At 37.4% G+C, this 21,538-nt stretch overlaps 1 protein-coding gene across 9 annotated transcripts in view; it reads right to left on the bottom strand.

Moving 5' to 3' along the window:
• Positions 1–21,538, bottom strand: part of RALGPS2 (Ral GEF with PH domain and SH3 binding motif 2) — a 187,106-nt gene that overhangs the window by 73,565 nt on the left and 92,003 nt on the right. For all 9 annotated transcript variants that reach the window (XM_003824699.7, XM_003824700.7, XM_008978367.6 and 6 more), the window contains one exon: positions 14,724–14,850. In XM_003824699.7, coding sequence (XP_003824747.1) covers positions 14,724–14,850 — 127 coding nt within the window. The remainder of the gene's footprint in view (positions 1–14,723; positions 14,851–21,538) is intronic.

A 21,538-nucleotide genomic window follows, 5' to 3' on the forward strand; every position in this document is an offset into this window, starting at 1 on the left:
TGCAGTGGCACGATCTTAGCTCACTGTAACCTTGAACTCCTGGGCTCAAACAATCCTCCCACCTTAGCCTCCTGAGTAGCTGGGACTACAGGTGCATGCCACCATGCCCAGCTAATTTTTGTATTTTCTTTGTAGAGATGGGGTCTCACTGTGTTGCCCAGGTTGGTCTCAAACTCCTGGCCTCAAGTGATCCTCCCACCTTGGCCTCCCTAAGCACTGGGATTACAGGTGTGAGCCACTGTGTCCAGTCAAGAATAAGTTTATGAATTTTATCCTACAACAGATATAGACTCTATTCTGGACTAAATGGGAGGCCATCATTGCCTAGAACACCTGACCTCCTGAAGCAGATTTTAAAAATTTGAGATTTTGGAAAATGCCAAAATTAGACAGCAACTTGAAATTTAGTAGACACCTACAAATACACTATCTCTGGGCTTCATGCCTCGTAGAATAAAGATCAATTTTCATTCTACTGTTTACTTAACTCTGAGTCATGATAGGAGAGTGCTATTCTCTTAGCATTATATTTCTTAGGACTCCTGCTGGTAATATAAGAAGCAGAATAAACCTTCCACAATCATAAAAACATTTTAAATAACTTATAAATCTGTACTAAAGTAATATGGTTTACATATATTTAAATTAATCTTTGTAGTAAGTTAAAGATTATTATACCCTAACAAGTTTTTAATCTTTTTATTCTAGTGTCTGTGAAAAATAACCAAGTAAGAAAACAATGATTCCACTTACAAGGCTATGACCTCGCCCTGAAAAAACGGCCACCTTATCTTAAACTAGCTCACTTTTCAGTTTTTTTTTTTTCTTTTTGAGACAGAGTTCCGCTCTTGTTGCCCATGCTGAAGTGCAATGGCACAATCTCGGCTCACTGCAACCTCTGCCTCCCGGGTTCAAGTGATTCTCCTGCCTCAGCCTCCCCAGTAGCTGGGATTACAGGCGCCCACCACCACACCCAGCTAATTTTTGTATTTTCAGTAGAGATGGGGTTTCACCAAATTGGCCAGGCTAGTCTCGAACTCCTGACCTCAGGTGATCCGCCTGCTTTGGCCTCCCAAAGTGCTGGGATTACAGGCATGAGCCACCATGCCTGGCCACTTTTTAGTTTTATCAGTGGAGTTAACTGTTATCAAGTTATAATTGTACACATAATTATAGGAAAGACTGACGAATGAACTCAAAATTTTAACCTGAATACAGATACCCCAAATTTTAATGTAATCCATAATGCTTTCTTTGAGCTGTGAATGAAATACGTATCTTTACAGCAAGTCAATTTAACCTCCTTTGTCTCAGTTTCTTCACCTGTAAAATACAAGTATCATTTACCTTATAAAACTGCTGTTATGTATTAGATAATCTATATAAAGTACAGTGTCAGCTATATAGGCCTAAGTGTTGAATAAATGTTACTGAAATTATTACTTTCCTGCTAAAGCCTGCTTAAAAAAATTACAAAACAAATCACTGAAATATTCACAGTTGGAAACACCACTGGTAAAACTGTTGTTAGGGGAATCTGATTCTGTTTACAATTAGCATGCAGATCTGTATAGCTGCTGTTCTTATGTTTTTAGAAAGACAAGGCACTTAAAGAAAACACTATGAACATGGGGATGAAATTAACACAACCCCACCCCCAGCTCTTTTATTTCAGAAGTCTTTGGTCTAAAGTAAACTTCAGAAAACATATCAACAAAGAATTTAGAGGAATTTTAAATATATAAAAGAGTGAGGGTAAAAAAATATATAAATGAGGTAATGGAAAATGGGGATGTAATTCTGGCTAAAGAAAAGGGGCTAGCTGCCATTTGGTCAGAGCTTATTCTCAAATCCAAAAGAAAATCAGTGAAGATGCTTTACTGCTGTTTTAGTATACAATATATAACAACATATAATTAAAAGAATAGGGTAAGGTAATCCATAATGTATATTATTGACAAATCAAACTAAAGAAAGGAAAATGGAATAAAACTTGAAATATTAAAAGCCAATGACATTTATTGACCAACAGGCATTTCTGAGATCAGGGTCAGAGCCTTACATATTGAAGAAAAATTCTATCAAACGAGAGGAAAAATCTCCTTTTAATTCCTACAGATCAGCAAAAAAGACTTGGACTTTGTTGAAATTATCTGAATAGAAATATGAATACAAAACTATTATTCTTGAAAACATTTTTACATGAGTTAGAAATTTCTAAAACTAAATAACTATATTCTACTGAATATTTAACAATTCAATATACGCAAAAACGACTGAAAACCAAATCGGTAAGATTCTTATCATTTTAGGTATGCTGTAAAAATGTCATTAACTATGATAAGGACACCACTAACAATGTAAGGCACAAGGCAATGATATGCATCTCTTCCAGGATATAGAAAAGAGGAGAGATTATTCATGAGGTTAATGATATCCTGGACCTTTGTAATTCCAGAGATATTAAGTTCTATAAAGGCAGGGACAAAGCCCATTGTAATCTCTTGCTATATATTTAGCACCAAGCACAGTGCTAAGTAAATACTAGGTGCCAGCTGAGGCACCAAAAACAAAACAAAATAACAACAACAAAAAAAATCAGGGGTGGGTAAGGAGTTGACCCATGCAAATATGCCACACAAATACATTTATTGTTTAAACAGAAATTAAATCAAAATCACTGAAACAATGGGAAGAGCTAGAAAGGGATAATTAGTTGAACCAAGAAACATTTATTATATGACTACTTTTGTTCTAGATGCTGTAAGGATAAACCCTTAAACCAAGACAAATAGGGGCTTACATTCTGTTGAGGAGGAGACAGATTAATGAAAATATCATAAACAGGGTGCTTTTCAGAGAGCAGTAGGCAAGGAACACTATATTACAGAGGGTTATAAGAAAAGTATTTCTCTTCTAACAAAAAAGTACTATCATGAAAACCTGACATATTAAATTAAAAATTAAATGGGGAAGGGGAAGAAGTCTCTCTCCAATAAGAAAAAGGAGTCATATCTAGATCCACCAAGAGTATACTCATATTCTACAGAGGGCTAGAGATTTTACAAAAACTTTTCTGTTACATTCTGCTTCTACTTAATAGGAAGCGGTATAGAGTACTGCAACAATTTACTGATTTCCACAGTTCAAAAAATATGTTTTGTTTTTTTTTTTTTTGAGATGGAGTCTTGCTCTGTCACCCAAGCTGGAGTGGGAGTACAGGCGTGTGCCACCACACCCAGCTAATTTTTTGTATTTTTTAGTAGAGACGTGGTTTTGCCATGTTGGCCAGGCTGGTCTCAAACTCCTGACCTCAGGTGATCCACCTGCCTCAGCCTCCCAAAGTGCTAGGATGACAGGCGTGAACCACCGCACCTAGCCAAAATATGCTTTCTTGGTCGAGCTACTGCATCTTTGTAGTACATAAAGTAGAAATGAGGCTTAGAAAAAGCACATTAAAGAATATTTATGATGTTTCATATAACTAAATTATTTTTTTCACAATATTCTAGTTTGCTCTCATCAGCAAAATAAAACTTACCATGACAAATTCTTCAACAAGCCCCTTAAGACTGTTCTCCAATGACAAGAACAAATAAGTGTTGTTAATGACTTTCAGATTTAAAAGCAATAATTCTCTTATAAAGCAATTTTTTCCTTCAGATTTGCCAACTATTCCTCTCTAGACAAATTATATCCTTATTCTAAGAATTTTTCACGATATTGTCCAAGCTGACTAATTTTTACCTTGAATGCAAACCAACAGAAGAGACAATTTTTCAAGGGATGATGAGTTGAGAGCCAAGAAAACATTTCTACTTCTTATAATTTAATCCACATTGAACTACAGATAAATTTGGTGGTATCAAAATAAGAGTTTTATCAGCATATAGGACTCTACTCCCTTTTACAAGCTTCACAAAAATTGGTAGGTTTTGGTTCTCATTTTTAGGGGAGAAAAAACTATTAGTTTGGACCATATACCTCATGTTAAGAAATCATTAGCTGTTACCTTTTTTCTATGCACTATAGATATTTCATTGATATATTCTTTCCATAATAACCTCTGCAGACATAATGAATAAAGCATAGCATTATGCAAACTCTGTATACTTGAAGAGGAATAGTTAAATGAAGCTACCAATTTGCATAATGAGTTTTACCTTTTAATTGTTCTTAGGGCAACTTCTATCAAATGTACAGCATTTATAAATGCTGAAGTTTTTGTCAACTGTACTAAGCCTACCTTCACATGAATAGAAAAGGATTCTGAAGTCAAAACCATGTATGTTTTAATAGATTAAATACATTTAATCTAACAGTTTGCTATAAGGCAAAGCAGTCATTACATTAAAAGGATGATTTTCATACTGGAAACGAACTAAACTGAGTCATAAAAACTCATCTGACAAATGTTTCATTTTCCTTTCCCATGTCTACCAAATACTTATGCCCAGGAGTCCACAATAATCTCACAATCAAGATGCTTCTTCACATACCCAGATAGGGATGAACTATATGAAGAATACCAGTATCTAAAATTATGCAGATGCTATAGTGTATGTTCTTAATTTCCTTCTGTTTTTTTTTCCCTTTTTGGTTTCTTTCTTTTTTTTTTTTTTAATTATACTTTAAGTTCTAGGGTACATGTACACAATGTGCAGGTTTGTTACATATGTATACATGCACCATGTTGGTGTGCTGCACCCATTAACTTGTCATTTACATTAGGTATATCTCCTAATGCTATCCCTCCACCCTCCCCCCACCCCACAACAGGCCCCAGAGTGTGATGTTCCCTTTCCTGTGTCCAAGCGTTCTCATTGTTCAATTCCCACCTATAAGTGAGAACATGTGGTGTTTGGTTTTCTGTCCTTGCGATAGTTTGCTCAGAATGATGGTTTCCAGCTTCATCCGTGTCCCTACAAAGGACATGAACTCATCTTTTTTACGGCGGCATAGTATTCCATGGTGTATATGTGCCACATTTTCTTAATCCAGTCTATCACTGTTGGACACTTGGGTTGGTTCCAAGTCTTTGCTATTGTGAATAATGCTGCAATAAACATACGTGTGCATGTGTCTTTATAGCAGCATGATTTATAGTCCTTTGGCTATATACCCAGTAATGGGATGGCTGGGTCAAATGGTATTTCTAGTTCTAGATCCCTGAGGAATCGCCACACTGACTTCCACAATGGTTGAACTAGTTTACAGTCCCACCAATAGTGTAAAAGTGTTCCTATTTCTCCACATCCTCTCCAGCACCTGTTGTTTCCTGACTTTTTAATGACTGCCATTCTAACTGGTGTGAGATGGTATCTCATTGTGGTTTTGATTTGCATTTCTCTGATGGCCAGTGATGATGAGCATTTTTTCATGTGTCTGTTGGCTGCATAAATGTCTTCTTTTGAGAAGTGTTTGTTCATATCCTTTGCCCACTTGTTGATGGGGTTGTTTTTTTCTTGCAAATTTGTTTGAATTCTTTGTAGATTCTGGTATTAGCCCTTTGTCAGATGAGTAGATTGCAAAAATTTTCTCCCATTCTGTAGGTTGCCTGTTCACTCTGATGGTAGTTTCTTTTGCTGTGCAGAAGCTCTTTAGTTTAATTAGATTCCATTTGTCAATTTTGGCTTTTGTTGCCATTCCTTTTGGTGTTTTAGACATGAAGTCCTTGCCCATGCCTATGTCCAGAATGGTATGGCCTAGGTTTTCTTCTAGGGTTTTTATGGTTTTAGGTCTAACATTTAAGTCTTTAATCCATCTTGAATTAATTTTTGTGTAAGGTGTAAGGAAGGAATCCAATTTCAGCTTTCTACATATGGCTAGCCAGTTTTCCCAGCACCATTTATTAAATAGGGAATCCTTTCCCATTTCTTGTTTTTGTCAAGTTTGTCAAAGATCAGATGGTTATAGATGTGTGGTATTATTTCTGAGGGCTCTGTCCTGTTCCGTTGGTCTATATCTCTGTTTTGGTAACAGTATCATGCTGTTTTGGTTACTGTAGGCTTGTAGTATAGTTTGAAGTCAGGTAGCGTGATGCCTCCAGCTTTGTTCTTTTGGCTTAGGATTGTCTTGGCAATGTGGGTTCTTTTTTGGTTCCATATGAACTTTAAAGTAGTTTTTTCCAATTCTGTGAAGAAAGTCATTGGTAGCTTGATATAGATGGCATTGAATCTATAAATTATCTTGGGCAGTATGGTCATTTTCACGATATTGATTCTTCCTACCCATGAGCATGGATTGTTCTTCTATTTGTTTGTGTCCTCTTTTATTTCATTGAGCAGCGGTTTGTAGTTCTCCTTGAAGAGGTCCTTCACATCCCTTGCAAGTTGGAGTCCTAGGTATTTTATTATCTTTGAAGCAATTGTGAATGGGAGTTCACTCATGATTTGGCTCTCTGTCTGTTATTGGTGTATAAGAATGCTTGTGATTTTTGCACATTGATTTTGTATCCTGAGACTTTGCTGAAGTTGCTTAGCAGTTTAAGGAGATTTTGGGCAGAGATGATGGGGCTTTCTAAATATATAATCATGTCATCTGCAAACAGGGACAATTTGACTTCCTCTTTTCCTAATTGAATACCCTTTATTTCTTTCTCCTGCCTGATTGCCCTGGCCAACACTATGTTGAATAGGAGTGGTGAGAGAGGGCATCCCTGTCTTGTGCCAGTTTTCAAAGGGAATGCTTCCAGTTTTTGCCCATTCAGTATGATATTGGCTGTGGGTTTATCATAAATAGCTCTTATTATTTTGAGATACGTCCCATCAATACATAATTTATTGAGAGTTTTTAGCATGAAGGGCTGTTGAATTTTGTCAAAGGCCTTTTCTGCATCTATTGAGATAATCATGTGGTTTTTGTCTTTGGTTCTGTTTATACGTTGGATTACGTTTATTGATTTGCATATGTTGAACCAGCCTTGCATCCCAGGGATGAAGCCCACTTGATCATGGTGGATAAGCTTTTGGATGTGCTGCTGGATTCGGTTTGCCAGTATTTTATTGAGGATTTTTGCATCCATGTTCATCAGGGATATTGGTCTAAAATTCTCTTTTTTTGTTGTGTCTCTGCCAGGCTTTGGTATCAGGATGATGCTGGCCTCATAAAATGAGTTAGGGAGGATTCCCTCTTTTTCTATTGATTGGAATAGTTTCAGAAGGAATGGTACCAGCAACTCCTTGTACCTCTGGTAGAATTTGGCTGTGAATCCATCTGGTCCTGGACTTTCTTTGGTTGGTAGGCTATTAATTATTGCCTCAATTTCAGAGCCTGTTATTGGTCTATTCAGGGATTCAACTTCTTCCTGGTTTAGTCTTGGGAGGGTGTATGTGTCCAGGAATTTATCCATTTCTTCTAGATTTTCTAGTTTATGTGCAGAAAGGTGTTTACAGTATTCTCTGATGGTAGTTTGTATTTCTGTGGGATCGGTAGTGATATCCCCTTTATCATTTTTTATTGTGTCTATTTGATTCCTCTCTTTTCGTTATTATATATATAGTCTTGCTAGTGGTCTATTTTGTTGATCTTTTAAAAAAAAAACCAGCTCCTGGATTCATTGATTTTTTTTGAAGGGTTTTTTGTATCTCTGTCTCCTTCAGTTCTGCTCTGATCTTAGTTATTTCTTGCCTTCTGTTAGCTTTTGAAGGTGTTTGCTCTTGCTTCTCTAGTTCAATTGTGACGTTAGGGTGTCAATTTTAGATCTTTCCTGCTTTCTCTTGTGGGCATTTAGTGCTATAAATTTCCCTCTACACACTGCTTTAAATGTGTCCCAGAGATTCTGGTATGTTGTGTCTTTGTTCTCGTTGGTTTCAAAGAACATCTTTATTTCTGCCTTCATTTTGTTATGTACCCAGTAGTCATTCAGGAGCAGGTTGTTCAGTTTCCATGTAGTTGAGTGATTTTGAGTGAGTTTCTTAATCCTGAGTTCTAGTTTGATTGCACTGTGGTCTGAGAGGCAGTTTGTTATAATTTCTGTTCTTTTACATTTGCTGAGGAGTGCTTTACTTCCAACTATGTGGTCAATTTTGGAATAAGTGCAACGTGGTGCTGAGAAGAATGTATATTCTGTTGATTTGGGGTGGAGAGTTCTGTAGATGTCTATTAGGTCTGCTTGGTGCAGAGCTGAGTTCAATTCCTGGATATCCTTGTTAACCTTCTGTCTTGTTGATCTGTCTAATGTTGACAGTGGGGTGTTAAAGTCTCCCATTATTATTGTGTGGGAGTCTAAGTCTCTTTGTAGGTCTCTAAGGACTTGCTTTATGAATCTGGGTGCTCCTGTATTGGGTGCATATATATTTAGGATAGTTAGCTCTTCTTGTTGAATTGATCCCTTTACCATTATGTAATGGCTTTGTCTCTTTTGATCTTTGTTGGTTTAAAGTGTTTTATCAGAGACTAGGATCGCAACCCCTTTTTTTGTTTTCCATTTGCTTGGCAGATCTTCCTCCATCCCTTTATTTTGAGCCTATGTGTGTCCCTGCACATGAGATGGGTCTCCTGAATACAGCACACTGATGGGTCTTCACTCTTAATCCAATTTGCCAGTCTGTGTCTTTTAATTGGAGCATTTAGCCCATTTACATTTAGTTAATATTGTTATGTGTGAATTTGATCCTGTCATTATGATGTTCGCTGGTTATTTTGCTCATTAGTTGATGCAGTTTCTTCCTAGCATCAATGGTCTCTACAATTTGGCATGTTTTTGCAGTGGCTGGTACCAGTTGTTCCTTTCCATGTTTAGTGCTTCCTTCAGGAGCTCTTGTAAGGCAGGCCTGGTGGTGACAAAATATCTCAGCATTTGCTTGTCTGTAAAGGATTTTATTTCTCCTTCATTTATGAAGCTTAGTTTGGCTGGATATGAAATTCTGGGTTGAAAATTCTTTTCTTTAAGAATGCTGAATATTGGCCCTCACTCTCTTCTGGCTTGTAGAGTTTCTGCAGAGAGATCTGCTGTTAGTTTGATGGGCTTCCCTTTGAGGGTAACCCAACCTTTCTCTCTGGCTGCCCTTAACATTTTTTCCTTCATTTCAACTTTGGTGAATCTGACAATTATGTGTCTTGGAGTTGCTCTTCTCGAGGAGTATCTTTGTGGCATTCTCTGTATTTCCTGAATTTGAATGTTGGCCTGCCTTGCTAGGTTGGTGAAGTTCTCCTGGATAATACCCTGCAGAGTGTTTTCTAACTTGGTTCCATTCTCCCTGTCACTTTCGGGTATACCAATCAGACGCAGGTTTGGTCTTTTCACATAGTCCCATTTTTCTTGGAGGCTTTGTTCGTTTCTTTTTACTCTTTTTTCTCTAAACTTCTCTTCTCGCTTCATTTCATTCATTTGATCTTCAGTCACTGATACCCTTTCTTCCAGTTGATCGAATAGGCTACTGAAGCTTGTGCATGTGTCACGTAGTTCTTGTGCCATGGTTTTCAGCTCCATCAGGTCATTTAAGGACTTCTCTACACTGGTTATTCTAGTTAGCCATTCGTCTGATCTTTTCTCAAGGTTTTTAGCTTCTTTGCGACGGGTTCGAACTTCCTCCTTTAGCTCGGAGAAGTTTGATAATCTGAAGCCTTCTTCTCTCAACTCGTCAAAGTCATTATCCATCCAGCTTTGTTCTGTTGCTGGCAAGCATTCCTTTGGAGGGGGAGAGGTGCTCTGATTTTTAGAATTTTCAGCTTTTCTGTTCTGTTTTTTCCCCATCTTTGTGGTTTTATCTACCTTTGGTCTTTGATGATGGTGACATATAGATGGGGTTTTGGTGTGGATGTCCTTTCTGTTAGTTTTGCTTCTAACAGTCAGGACCCGCAGCTGCAGGTCTGTTGGAGTTTGCTGGAGGTCCACTCCAGACCCTGTTTGCGGGGATATCAGCAGCAGAGGCTGCAGAACAGTGAATATTGCTGAACAGCAAATGTTGCTGCCTGATTGTTCCTCTAGAAGCTTCGTCTCAGAGGGCTACCTGGACGTGTGAGGTGTCAGTCTGCCCCTACTGGGGGGTGTCTCCCAGTTAGGCTACTTGGGGGTCAGGGACCCACTTGAGGAGGCAGTCTGTCTGTTCTCAGATCTCAAACTCTGTGCTGCGAGAACCACTACTCTCTTCAAAGCTGTCAGACAGGGACATTTAAGTCTGCAGAGGTTTCTGCTGCCTTTTGTTCGGCTATGCCCCGCAGAGGTGGATTCTACAGAGGCAGGTAGGCCTCCTTGAGCTGTGGTGGGCTCCACCCAGTTTGAGCTTCCAGGACGCTTTGTTTACCTACTCAAGCCTCAGCAATGGCGGATGCCCCTCCCCCAGCCTCGCTGCCGCCTTGCAATTCGATCTCAGATGGCTGTGCTAGCAATGAACAAGGCTCCGTGGGCATGGCACCCTCTGAGCCAGGCACGGGATCTAATCTCCTGGTGTGCCATTTGCTAAGACCTCTGGAAAAAGTGCAGTATTAGGGTGGGAGTGACCTGATTTTCCAGGTGCCTTCTGTCACACCTTCCCTTGGTTAGGAAAGGGAATTCCCTGACCCCTTGCACTTCCTGGGTGAGGTGATGCCTCGCCCTGCTTCGGCTCATGCTCGGTGGGCTGCACCCACTGTCCTGCACCCACTGTCCGACAAGCCCCAGTGAGATGAACCCGGTACCTCAGTTGGAAATGCATCAATCACCTGTCTTCTGTGTTGCTCATGCTGGGAGGTGTAGACTGGAGTTGTTCCTGTTCGGCCATCTTGGTACCCTCCCCGCTGCCTTTTGTTTTCTAATTCTTGGATAACCCTCAGACACATGCATTTTACTAGAGAATATGAGAAGCAGAGGAGGAGGAAACAGAAATGCATTAAAACACCAGGCTGTAGTGTGGTACCGCAGTGTCAATACTACTACACTGACTGGTCACTGGTAGAGAAAGCTAGGAGATCAGATGGGGATCAAGTTTGGAGGAAGAAGAAGAGATGATGAATTCACTTCTGCACATGTTGAATGGGAGATACCTGTAGATTTTTCTCACTTAATGAATCAGTATTTTAGTATCTAAAAATGTTAGAAGGCCCCAGGGATTAAGTAGATAGCTAAGATATACAGATAGATATAAAATATACAGTGATATACAAAGTTAGACAGATTCAGTCTAGATTTGGAAGATCAGGCAATATACAGAAAAAACCTGAATGAGACCACTCCGATTATATAGAGTAAGAAAAGAAGTGGACTGGCTGAGCCCAGTGGCTCACACCTGTAATCCCAGCACTTTGGGAGGCTGAAGCAGGAAGACTGCTTGAGGCCAGGAGTTTGAGATCAGCCTGGGCAACATGGCGAGACCCTGTCTCTACAAAAAAAATTTTAAAATTAGCTGTGCTTGGTGGTGCACACCTGTAGTCTCAGCTACTGCAGAGGCTAAGGTGGGAGGATCGCTTGAGTCCAGAAGTTTGAAGCTGCAGTGAGCTGATCATGCCACTGCACACCAGCCTGGATGACAGAGTGAGACCCTGTCTCTGAAAAATAAAAAAATAAAAAAAAAAGAAAGAAAGAAAAGAAGTGGACTGAGACCTCTCAAGAATACATTTAAGAGACAAAGGTAGAGTAAGAGCAGCTAATAAAAGCCAGAAATGTAGAAGGGAAACCAAGAAAGACTGGTGCTACTTGTGGAGAATTTCAAGGAGGAGAAATAACTGACACCAACCCTCACACAATTAAGATGGGGCTTGAGAAACATCTATTAAATGTTTCAACCAGGAAGTCACTGGTGACCTTATTAGGAAAATTTCTAGAGAGTGAAGATGGAGAAAAAGGTGACAACAAGAATGAGATACTTTTAAATTAGCTTAAGTATAAAGTGAAGCAGAACTACACGGTGAGAGTGAAACGTAAGATCCTACATCATGAGAACATATAAAATGAAAGGGAACTGAAAAAAGAAGGAGTCATTGGAGATGATGGGAAAAATGGAAGATACGAGAAAAACAATGCTTGTAATATTTTCTCCAAATTAACATCTGTACTTCAACATTTTCCACATTTGCTTTAACCCGTAGGTATGATTACTCTTTGTTTCAGGTCGGGGGCTGAGACAGAAGAGGTATATTCTCCACTAGAAAACCTTTCCTGATTCCACTAAACTCCAACTTGGCTAGTGCTTTCTTCCCCAACTTTCTCTCTGTGTGTGCATGAGACTGCATGAATGTACCTGAGCACATATACAGACGTACACAGCTTCATTCCTGTACTGATGTCTCCACTGTGGAAAAATGTCAAGAAGGTCCAAGAGTACAAGAAGGTCCCCAACTAGAAATCACAGCATAAGGATTCCTATTATCTTATTTTCTCATTTTGAATGGAAAATAATCTTAATTTTCTTTTCTAGAAGATACAAATTATGAAATTTAGTTTGAGAAAAACATATTTCAATGAGAAAAAGAAAGCAATCGTAAAATTGGTAAATTTTAAAATGAGAGTTCAGCAGGTATAATTGGAGCTCTCTAGGTTAAGACTTCAGAATGCAGACCTGTCAGTAACTAGGTCTTAGGACTATGAGCCAGGTCTTCTACCTTTCTGGATCTTGGTTTTCTCAATAGTAAAATAAGTTAATTAGAAGACATCACTACAGCTGGGTGCCATCACTCATGCCTATAATCCCAGCAATTTGGGAGGCTGAGGTGGGCGGACAACTTGAGGTCAGGAATTCAAGACTAGCCTGGCCAATATGGTGAAACCCCATCTCGACTAAAAATACAAAAATTAGCTGGGCATGGTGGTGCATGCCTGTAATCCCAGCTACCTGGGAGGCTGAGGCAGGAGAATCACTTGAACCCAGGAGGCGGAGGTTGCAGTGAGCTGAGACTGTGCCACTGCACTCTAGCCTGGACAACAGAGCGAGACTCTGTCGCAAAAAAAAAAAAAAAAAAAAAAAATAAGAAAGAAGATATCACAATGCTCCCATCCAGCCTTAAGGAGAACATGATTCTAGTCCTATGCATGCTATTTCTAGGTAAAGAGAACAAGGCTCAAAGAAGAAAATTCAATGACTTGAAAAATAAGGACTGTAGAGTCATTGTGGAATTGAGGATTGCCAATTCTCAGTCTAATGTTCTTCATACTATAAAAAGTACACATTCTTCTGAATTGTGAAGGTATTATTTTTGAAAAAATTCCCTATTCCTTCTCTCCTCGAATTATATTTGCAAGTATGGGCACAGCCAAGGCTATGGTAAAACACAGAGCACCACACTGGGTGTGATGGCTCATGCCTACAATCCCAGCACTTTGGGAGACTGAGATGGGCGGATCACTTGAGGCCAGGAGTTCAAGACCAGCCTGGCCAACATGGCGAAACCCTGTCTCTACTAAAAATACAAAAATTAGCTGGGCGTGGTGGTGTTTGCCTGTAATCCCAGCTACTTGGGAGGCTGAAGCAGGAGAATCACTTGAACTTGGAAGGCAGAGGCTGCAGCAAGCAGCGATCGCACCTCTGAGCTCCAGCCTAGGAAACAGAGCGAGGCTGTCTCAAAAAACAAACAAAACAAAACAAAACAAACAACGACAGCAACAACCTAAAAATGTAAAGCACATACAGAATGTCTTTCTCCTAATATCCAGCTTAGAGCCTCTCTGATAAGAGTCATGCTTACTATGATCCTAAGCTGTTTATCAAAGAAACAGGACAAAATATTCTGGGATGCAGCGGCCACTAACTCTACTGTGCTTAGGGGTATTCTGCCTTCAACACAAGGTACACAATAGGTCCCCATTCTCTGCAATCCTAGGGTGTCCCACAATATTCTAAAGAGTTAAACTCTTCTCTGGGAAACTAAGGTTGATGTTCTATAGTAGCTAAATGGGCATGTATCAACTGCCTTTGTCCCTTCTTTGTCTTCTAGTCACTGGGACTGTAAACACTTCAAGGTGACACTGTAATCACTCTCAGAAATAGCTATCTTGAAATTTAGTGTGAGTAATTTCATCAAACACAAAATCTGGGGGGTGGGGAGGACCAGAAAGCACCAAATCTTCATCATTTGATTACTCTCTACATAGGATCAAATCAATTCATTTTAATGTATGCTAGGTATGTATCATGTATTTTCCTTATGTTTGATTTACATACCTATTTAAAAGAACAACTTATTTGGGTCTTCTTTTCATTCAAACACCTAACAAAGCATTATTCATATTTTGTTAAAAATAATCTTATAATATTACTGGTTAAATACTTCTTGAATTTATAAGCACTACAAGATATATAATAAAGAGATAAATTCTTAATTAGATGAGATGCGAAATACAGAACTGTCTCAGCACGAAGCTAAATTGCCACAGTGAATCAACTCATTTCATTCAGGTAAACAACAATACCAATATGCACTGAGACTACTTCAGAATTCACACTAAAATATCTCCTCACTATATAAGGACTTTGATCAATTTCCTTAATGTATTAAACATCATTACAAACTATTATATTCTTTAAAAGCATTACTAAAACAGCTAAAAATATTGTTTTACTATATGGTCCTACTCTAAGAAAACATAATAGTCTATGAAAAACCTTGAGGGCAAAAGGCTAATCTAATATGAAAATACATTCCAGGTAATAGGGTAACAACTATCTTTAGTCATTTTTTTCAGCTTACCAATCTTGAAGTAATTTATTTAAAAGATACAAACATTTAAAAAATACCTTGAATTTCACATAAATTACTGAGTAAGGAAGAGTAACAACTAGAAACAAAAAACACACAGTGACATAACTCACCTAAATAGGGAATGCAAGGTGTCATCTTTAAGCTACTTATATAGTCTCTGAGTCTTTTGTAGTTATCTTCTTTACTCATTACATATTCTAATTTTTCAAAGGTAGTTTTGTCTTTTCGACTTAATAACTAAAAAACAAACAGAAAAACCTAAGTTATTTACAAATCTCATTTTATTGTAGCAAAGACCTGAACTGAAGTTGTATTTACTGTTGATATGGATTTTAATTTCAAAGTTATATCTTCTTTAATTATATCTTGGTAGTATATAAATAAGACAAAATCAGATTTGTCTATTAATAATCCAAATTCATTATTTATAAGATATCCTTTGTATGTTCATAAAATTAACTAAGTAATAAATTATAACATTTTCGTGTTTACTATTTTAAATTAATCAATTTTTATTAATCACCTTCCTAATTTTAGAAAATTATGCATTCATATTTAGCTCAAATGTCCAAGTATTTTAATGAACTGTTCCTTGCCACCTCAAAGATAAACATCATTCTTGCATAATGTTAAGAAATAAACACCAAATTTTGCGATTAACACTTTTTCTTGATAAATCTAGTCGTGGCTAGTCCTAATAACTGTAAAATCCTTTAATTCCTTACATTTTTGGATTTCTGATATTTTCTTCTCTTTGATCAGTGCTATATCACATACAACATAACTAAAAGATACCGTTGTAAGACACTTGAGAGGCAGATTTGCAGTAAGTGCCTTTGAGATCAATGTAAATAATCAAGGGGAGTTAAAAAAAAAAAAAAGCAAAGTCAGTCACCCACAATGGTGTTCACTAAAAGGTTCAGGAAATAGTTTTTCAAATCATTCCAAAGACTGGAAAATTTTTTTTTTTATTTAGACATGAAGTTTCTATTTCATTACTACATTAGATTTCACTTTATTTCATATTAAAATATTGGTGTTGTTTTACAGCATGCAAAACATTTCCACCTATGTAAGTCTCACCTAATTTTCCTATGAGATTAACAAAAAAGTATGAGTATTAATTTAGAGATGAGGAGACTGAGATCACAAGGTTAGCAAGTAGCAGAATATAATACTCTCTGTTACCCACTCACTCACAAAGATGTATGTCCTTGTTTTTCAGGATCTTATAGTCTGGTTCTGGAGATAAGAATATTCTGACACCTAATCCACTACTCTTTCTAGTATTATAAGTAGTACAGTTGGGATCTATTGTTCAGAGGCTCAAAGATGCAGACTATCTTCAGAAAATCTCTATTAGAAAAATGTCTCAACAGTATCGCTCCCTCTTTAAAATACAATGTCAAGGGGTCCTTTGCTTTAATGTTTTACATGGATATTCCATGGTCTAAAACAGCAGTTTTACAATTTTCTCTTACTCCACTTTCAAGATACTTGATTAGTAATCTCAAGATTAGGTGCAAATGTTTGCTTGCTGCCTGTATATCTAACTCTTTACCACTTAAGGAAGTATCTGGATATGCAAAATATAGTTATGTGACATAGGGATAATGATAAACCTGCTCTTTATTTTCCCCTAAGTCAATCATTCAAAAACTTTGGTACAATACCAGGAGAAACAAATTACTTAGAACTCGTAACTAATCTTGCCACAGCTGAAACACAGAACTGTTATAACAAACTATATGGTCTAATACATTAAAAAAACATGATTTTGTAATTTTCATAATAAATCAATAATCAGATAAATAGAATTCAATCTGAGTTGTGGTAGGAGAGACTTGTTTCCAGAAGACTAGAGGAAGAATATGAATATAAAGAACTAATTAGATGTTAATATAGGTATTTCCTGAATGATAGCTCAGAAGCTCTATTAACTGAGAAGCCTTTTCTTTCTTCTTTTCAAATCTTCTTTTGATATTTATAATGTTATATTTAAAAAGTCACTTTACTGTATTTTCCCCTCCAAAAACCGCTGGGGGTGGGGGGGGGGGCGGACAAAATACTTCACAGTGTTCTACTTCTACATGTCCTTGGCACCAAGAGCATGACAAATGGGGGCAAGCCTCTTCACACTTTCATTGATATTAATGAAAGAGGAGACCCACAGAATTCTAGATGTTCCTGACCAGATATCTAACACCACCTTACCACCACAATCTGTTTTGGGGGAAAACCTAGATGAATGCCTGCTCATGTCAGTCACCCCAGGAAACACAAACTCCCAGATTATTCCTCATCACCTTGATTTGTATCTTCACACAATAGGTATGAATGTGTGCAACTGCATAAATGAATACTTTATCTTAGACCCGGGGTGCAGATTAATTATAATCTTTTGTTTGTGACACTCAATTATCATTAGAGACTGGTATGGCTTTGTTAAATGGATTTAAACTTTATAACGAACACACATGACTCATCTTCCATCCAACTGCCTTGACTGCCTTTAAGAGGTAACCAGTAACCACTACTCTGAATGTTCTGTTTATCATTCTCCTCAAATTTTATTTCATTTTTGGCAAATTTTATTCCATTTTAACTTTTATTTCATTTTTAGTCTTTGGCAATTACTTTGTTCATATAACATTGTGATATTAAAGCTTCATCCATGAAGTTGTGGGAAGCTATAGTTCATTCATTTTCACTGCTTCTATGTGTATCCTCTCCTCTACAAAATACATTTATAATGTTAATTTTTCTATTTTTTTTCTTTTTTCGTTGTTAAGAGTTCTGGATGCAAATTCTTGTGTTGGACACATTCTAGTTGGACAACTAACTGTTGCACATATCTTCCGCCCACTGCATCCTCTTTTCCATTTTAAGGTATCTTTTGATGAACAGAAATTCTTACTCTAACATGACAAAATTTATTATTATTTTTTTCATTGTTGGAGCTTTCTGTATCTTATCTAAAAAATCCTTACTTATCCAAAGCCAGAAATCTATTCATGCCAAACCAGAGAGATATTCACATATATTTTTCCTTCTAAAAAACTGAAGTTTTTCATTTCACATTTAAGCCCTTGAGTCATCTCACAAGGATTTTTGTGAATGGCGCAAGGGGCCTGATTTCATTTTTTCCCCCAAACTGGTGACCAATTTTGCAGCTCCAATTAATAAACAGCCCCTCATTTCTTTACCAACTTACAATGCCACCTCTGTCATACACGTATCAGAATCCTGTAAAAACAAGGAGGTATTTCTGGGTTCTTCATTCTGTTTCATTGGTAGATATGTCTAAAACTGCAGGAATCATACACTGTCCAAGAATCTAGTATATCCTGACATCTGTTAGGGCAGGCAAGTGCTTATGTCCCCAATTCCCACTGTCTTCTTTAGCTATTCCTGAACCTTTAAATTTCCATATAAAATTTACAATCAATCTTCCACCAGCAGTACTGGGGTATAACTGACAAATTTAAATTGCATACACTTGAGGTGTACATGTTTTAATACACATATATAATGAAATTATTATCAAGCTATCAAGCTAATTAACATATCCATCATCTCACAGAGTTAGTTACTTCTTATGTATTTGTATGGTAAGAACATTTAAGATTCACTCTCTTAGGCTGGACACGGTGGCTCAAGCTTGTAATCCTAGCACTTTGGGAGGCCAAGGCAGGCAGATCACTTGAGGTCAGGAGTTCGAGACCAGCCTGGCCAACAAGGCAAAACGCCATCTCTACTAAAAATATAAAAATTAGCTGGGCAAAATGGTGGGCGCCTGTAATCCCAGCTACTCAGGAGGCTGAGGCAGGAGAATCACTTGAGCCTGGGAAGTGGAGATTGCAGCGAGCCAAGATTGCGCTACTGCGCTACAGCCTGGGTGATAGAGCGAGACTCCATCTCAAAAAAAATAAAAATAAATAAATAATAAATAAAATTTAAAAAGATCCACTCTCTCAGAAAAGTTCAAGTATACAACATAGTCTTATTAACTATAGTCAATTATAGTCCTCATGCTGTACATTAGATCTCCAGAACTTATTCTCTCTCCATTAGTGGTGCCTAACCTTTTTGGCACCAGCGACAATTTTTCCATGAACATGAATGGGGAAAGGTTTTGGGATGAAACTGTTCCACCTCAGATCATCAGGCATTAGATTCTCATAAGGAGCACACAACCTAGATCCTTCACATGCGGAGTTCACAATAGGGTTCATGTACCTATGACAATCTAATGCTGCCACTGATCTGACAGGAGATGGACCTCATGCCGTAATGCTCACTTGCCTGCTGCCCACCTCCTGCTGTGGCCTGGTTCCTAACAGGCCATGGACCAGCACCGGTCAGCAGCCCGGGGTTTGGGGACCCCTGTTCTACGTAACTGAAACTTTGTACCTACTGACCCAACATTTCCCCTGCCCCTCAGCAACCATCCTTCTACTTTTTGCTTCTATGAGTTCAGCCTGGTAAGATTTCACAGATAAGTGAAATTGTGCAGTAGCATTTGTCTTTCTGTATCTAGCTTATTTCACTGAGGATAATGATCTCCAAATTCATCCATGCTGTTGTAAATGTAAGGCTGAATAGTATTCCATTGTGTATATAAACCACATTTTCTTTATCCATTCATCTGCTGATGGACATTTAGGTTGGTTCCATATCCTGGCTATTGTGAATAATGCTGCAACGAACATAGGAGTGCAGGTATCTCTTTGACATATCAATTTCAATTTCTCTGGACACATACTCAGAAATGGGATTGCTGGATCACGTAATTGTTCTATAATTATTTTTGGGGGAATCTCCATACTGTTTTCCATGACTGTACCAATTTACATTCCCACCAACACTGTACAACAGTTCCCTCTTCTCCACATCTTTACCAATACTTGTTAGTTATCTTTTGGCTTTTTGATAACAGCTATTCTAACAGGTGTGAGATGATATATTATGTGGTTTTGATTTGCACTGCCCTGATGATTAGCGATGTTGAGCACCTTTTGATATACCTGTGGGACTTGTGTATGTTTTCTTTTGAGAAATGTCTATTCAGATCCTTTGCCCATTTTTTAATTGGGTTGTTTTCTTGTTATCACATTGTCTGAGTTCCTTATACAGTCATGTGCTGCAAAACGACATGTCAGTCAAGAACAAACTGCATATACAACAGTGGTCCCATAAGATTATAATACTGTATTTTTTACCGTGCTGTTTCCATGTTTAAATATACAAATACCACCGTGTTATAACTGCCTACTCAGTACAGTAACATGGTGTATAGGTTTGTAGTCTAGAAGCAATAGGCTGTACCATATAGCCTAGGTGTATTGTAGGCTATGCCATCTAGGTTTGTGTGATTACACTCTATGATGTCTGAACAACAAAATCACCGAACAACACATTTCTCCGAAAGTATCCTCATTGTTAAGCCATGCATGACTGTATTTTGGATATTAACCCCTTATCAGATGTATTATTTGCAAATATCTTCTCCCATTCCACAGACTGTCTCCTTTGCTGTACAAAAGCTTTTTAGTTTGATGCAATCCCATTTTGTATATTTTTGCTTTCGCTGCCTGTACTTTTGGGGTCACAGCCAAAAAATTATTGTCCAGATCCACTGTCAAGAAGCTTTTCCCGTGGGTTTTCTTCTAGTAGTTTTACAGTTTCAGGTCTCATGTTTAAGTACTAAGTATATTTTGAGTTCATTTTTGCAGATGGTATGAGATAAGGGTCCAGTTTCATTCTTTTGCATGCGGACATCCAGTTTTTCCGACACAATTTATTGAAGAAACTACCATTTCCCCATTGTGTGTTCTTGTTATCTTTGTTGAGGATCAATTGACTGTAAATGTGTGTATTTATTTCTGGGCTCTTTATTTTGGTCCATTGGTCTACATGTCTATTTTATGCTAACCACAATATTTTGATTACTATAGCTTCACAGTGTATTTTAAAATCAGAGAGTATGATGTCTCTAGCTTTGTTGTTGCTCAAGATTGCTTTGGCTATTCTGAGATTTTTGTGATTCCATGTGAATTTTAGAATTGTTTTTTCTATTTCTGTGATAAATGTCATTGAAATTTTGATAGTGACTGCACTGAATCTGTAGATTGCTTTGGGCTGTATGGATATTTTAACAATATGAATTCTTCCAATGCACAAACACAGGATATCCTTCCATTCATTTGTATCTTATTCAATTTCTTTCATTAATGTTTTATAGTTTTCTGTGTATAGATTTTTCACCTCCTTGGTTAAACTTAATTTTTCAGATAGTTCGTTATTAATGTATAGAAATGCAACTGATTTTTGTATGATGATTTTGTACTTGGAATGTTACTAAATTCATTTATTTAGTAACATTCAGTTTATTTTACAGTTTCAAAAACCTGTTAGAACTCTAATAGTTCTATCCATGAACATGGGCTATTGCTCCCTCTATTTAGTTCTTTGTTAATGACTTCCTGTAAAGTTTTGTAACTTTCTGCATATAGGTCTTACACATTTTATTCCACTTATTGTTTGATATTTTGTTTCTTTTGTTGATGTTGTAAACGATGTCCTTTTAAATAATACTTGTTGTTTCAAATATAACCAATTTTGTATTGCTCATATATTCAACCACTTTTAAGTAAACCTATTTTTTAAAAACTGTGGTAAAATATATATGTAACATACAATTAACCATTTTCAGGGGGACATTTCAAGGATATCACCAACATCCATATCCAAAAGTTTTTCATCTTCTCAAAATGAAGCTCCATATCCATTAAATAATAACTCCCAAATCCCATTTCTCCCCATCCCTGGCAACCATCAATCTAGATTCTGTCTGTATGAATTTGATTACTTTAGGTACCTCATATAAGTGGAATTATAGGAATTATACAGTATTTCTTCTTTT

This window comes from Pan paniscus, chromosome 1, assembly GCF_029289425.2.
Source record: "Pan paniscus chromosome 1, NHGRI_mPanPan1-v2.0_pri, whole genome shotgun sequence".
Taxonomy (NCBI): domain Eukaryota; kingdom Metazoa; phylum Chordata; class Mammalia; order Primates; family Hominidae; genus Pan; species Pan paniscus.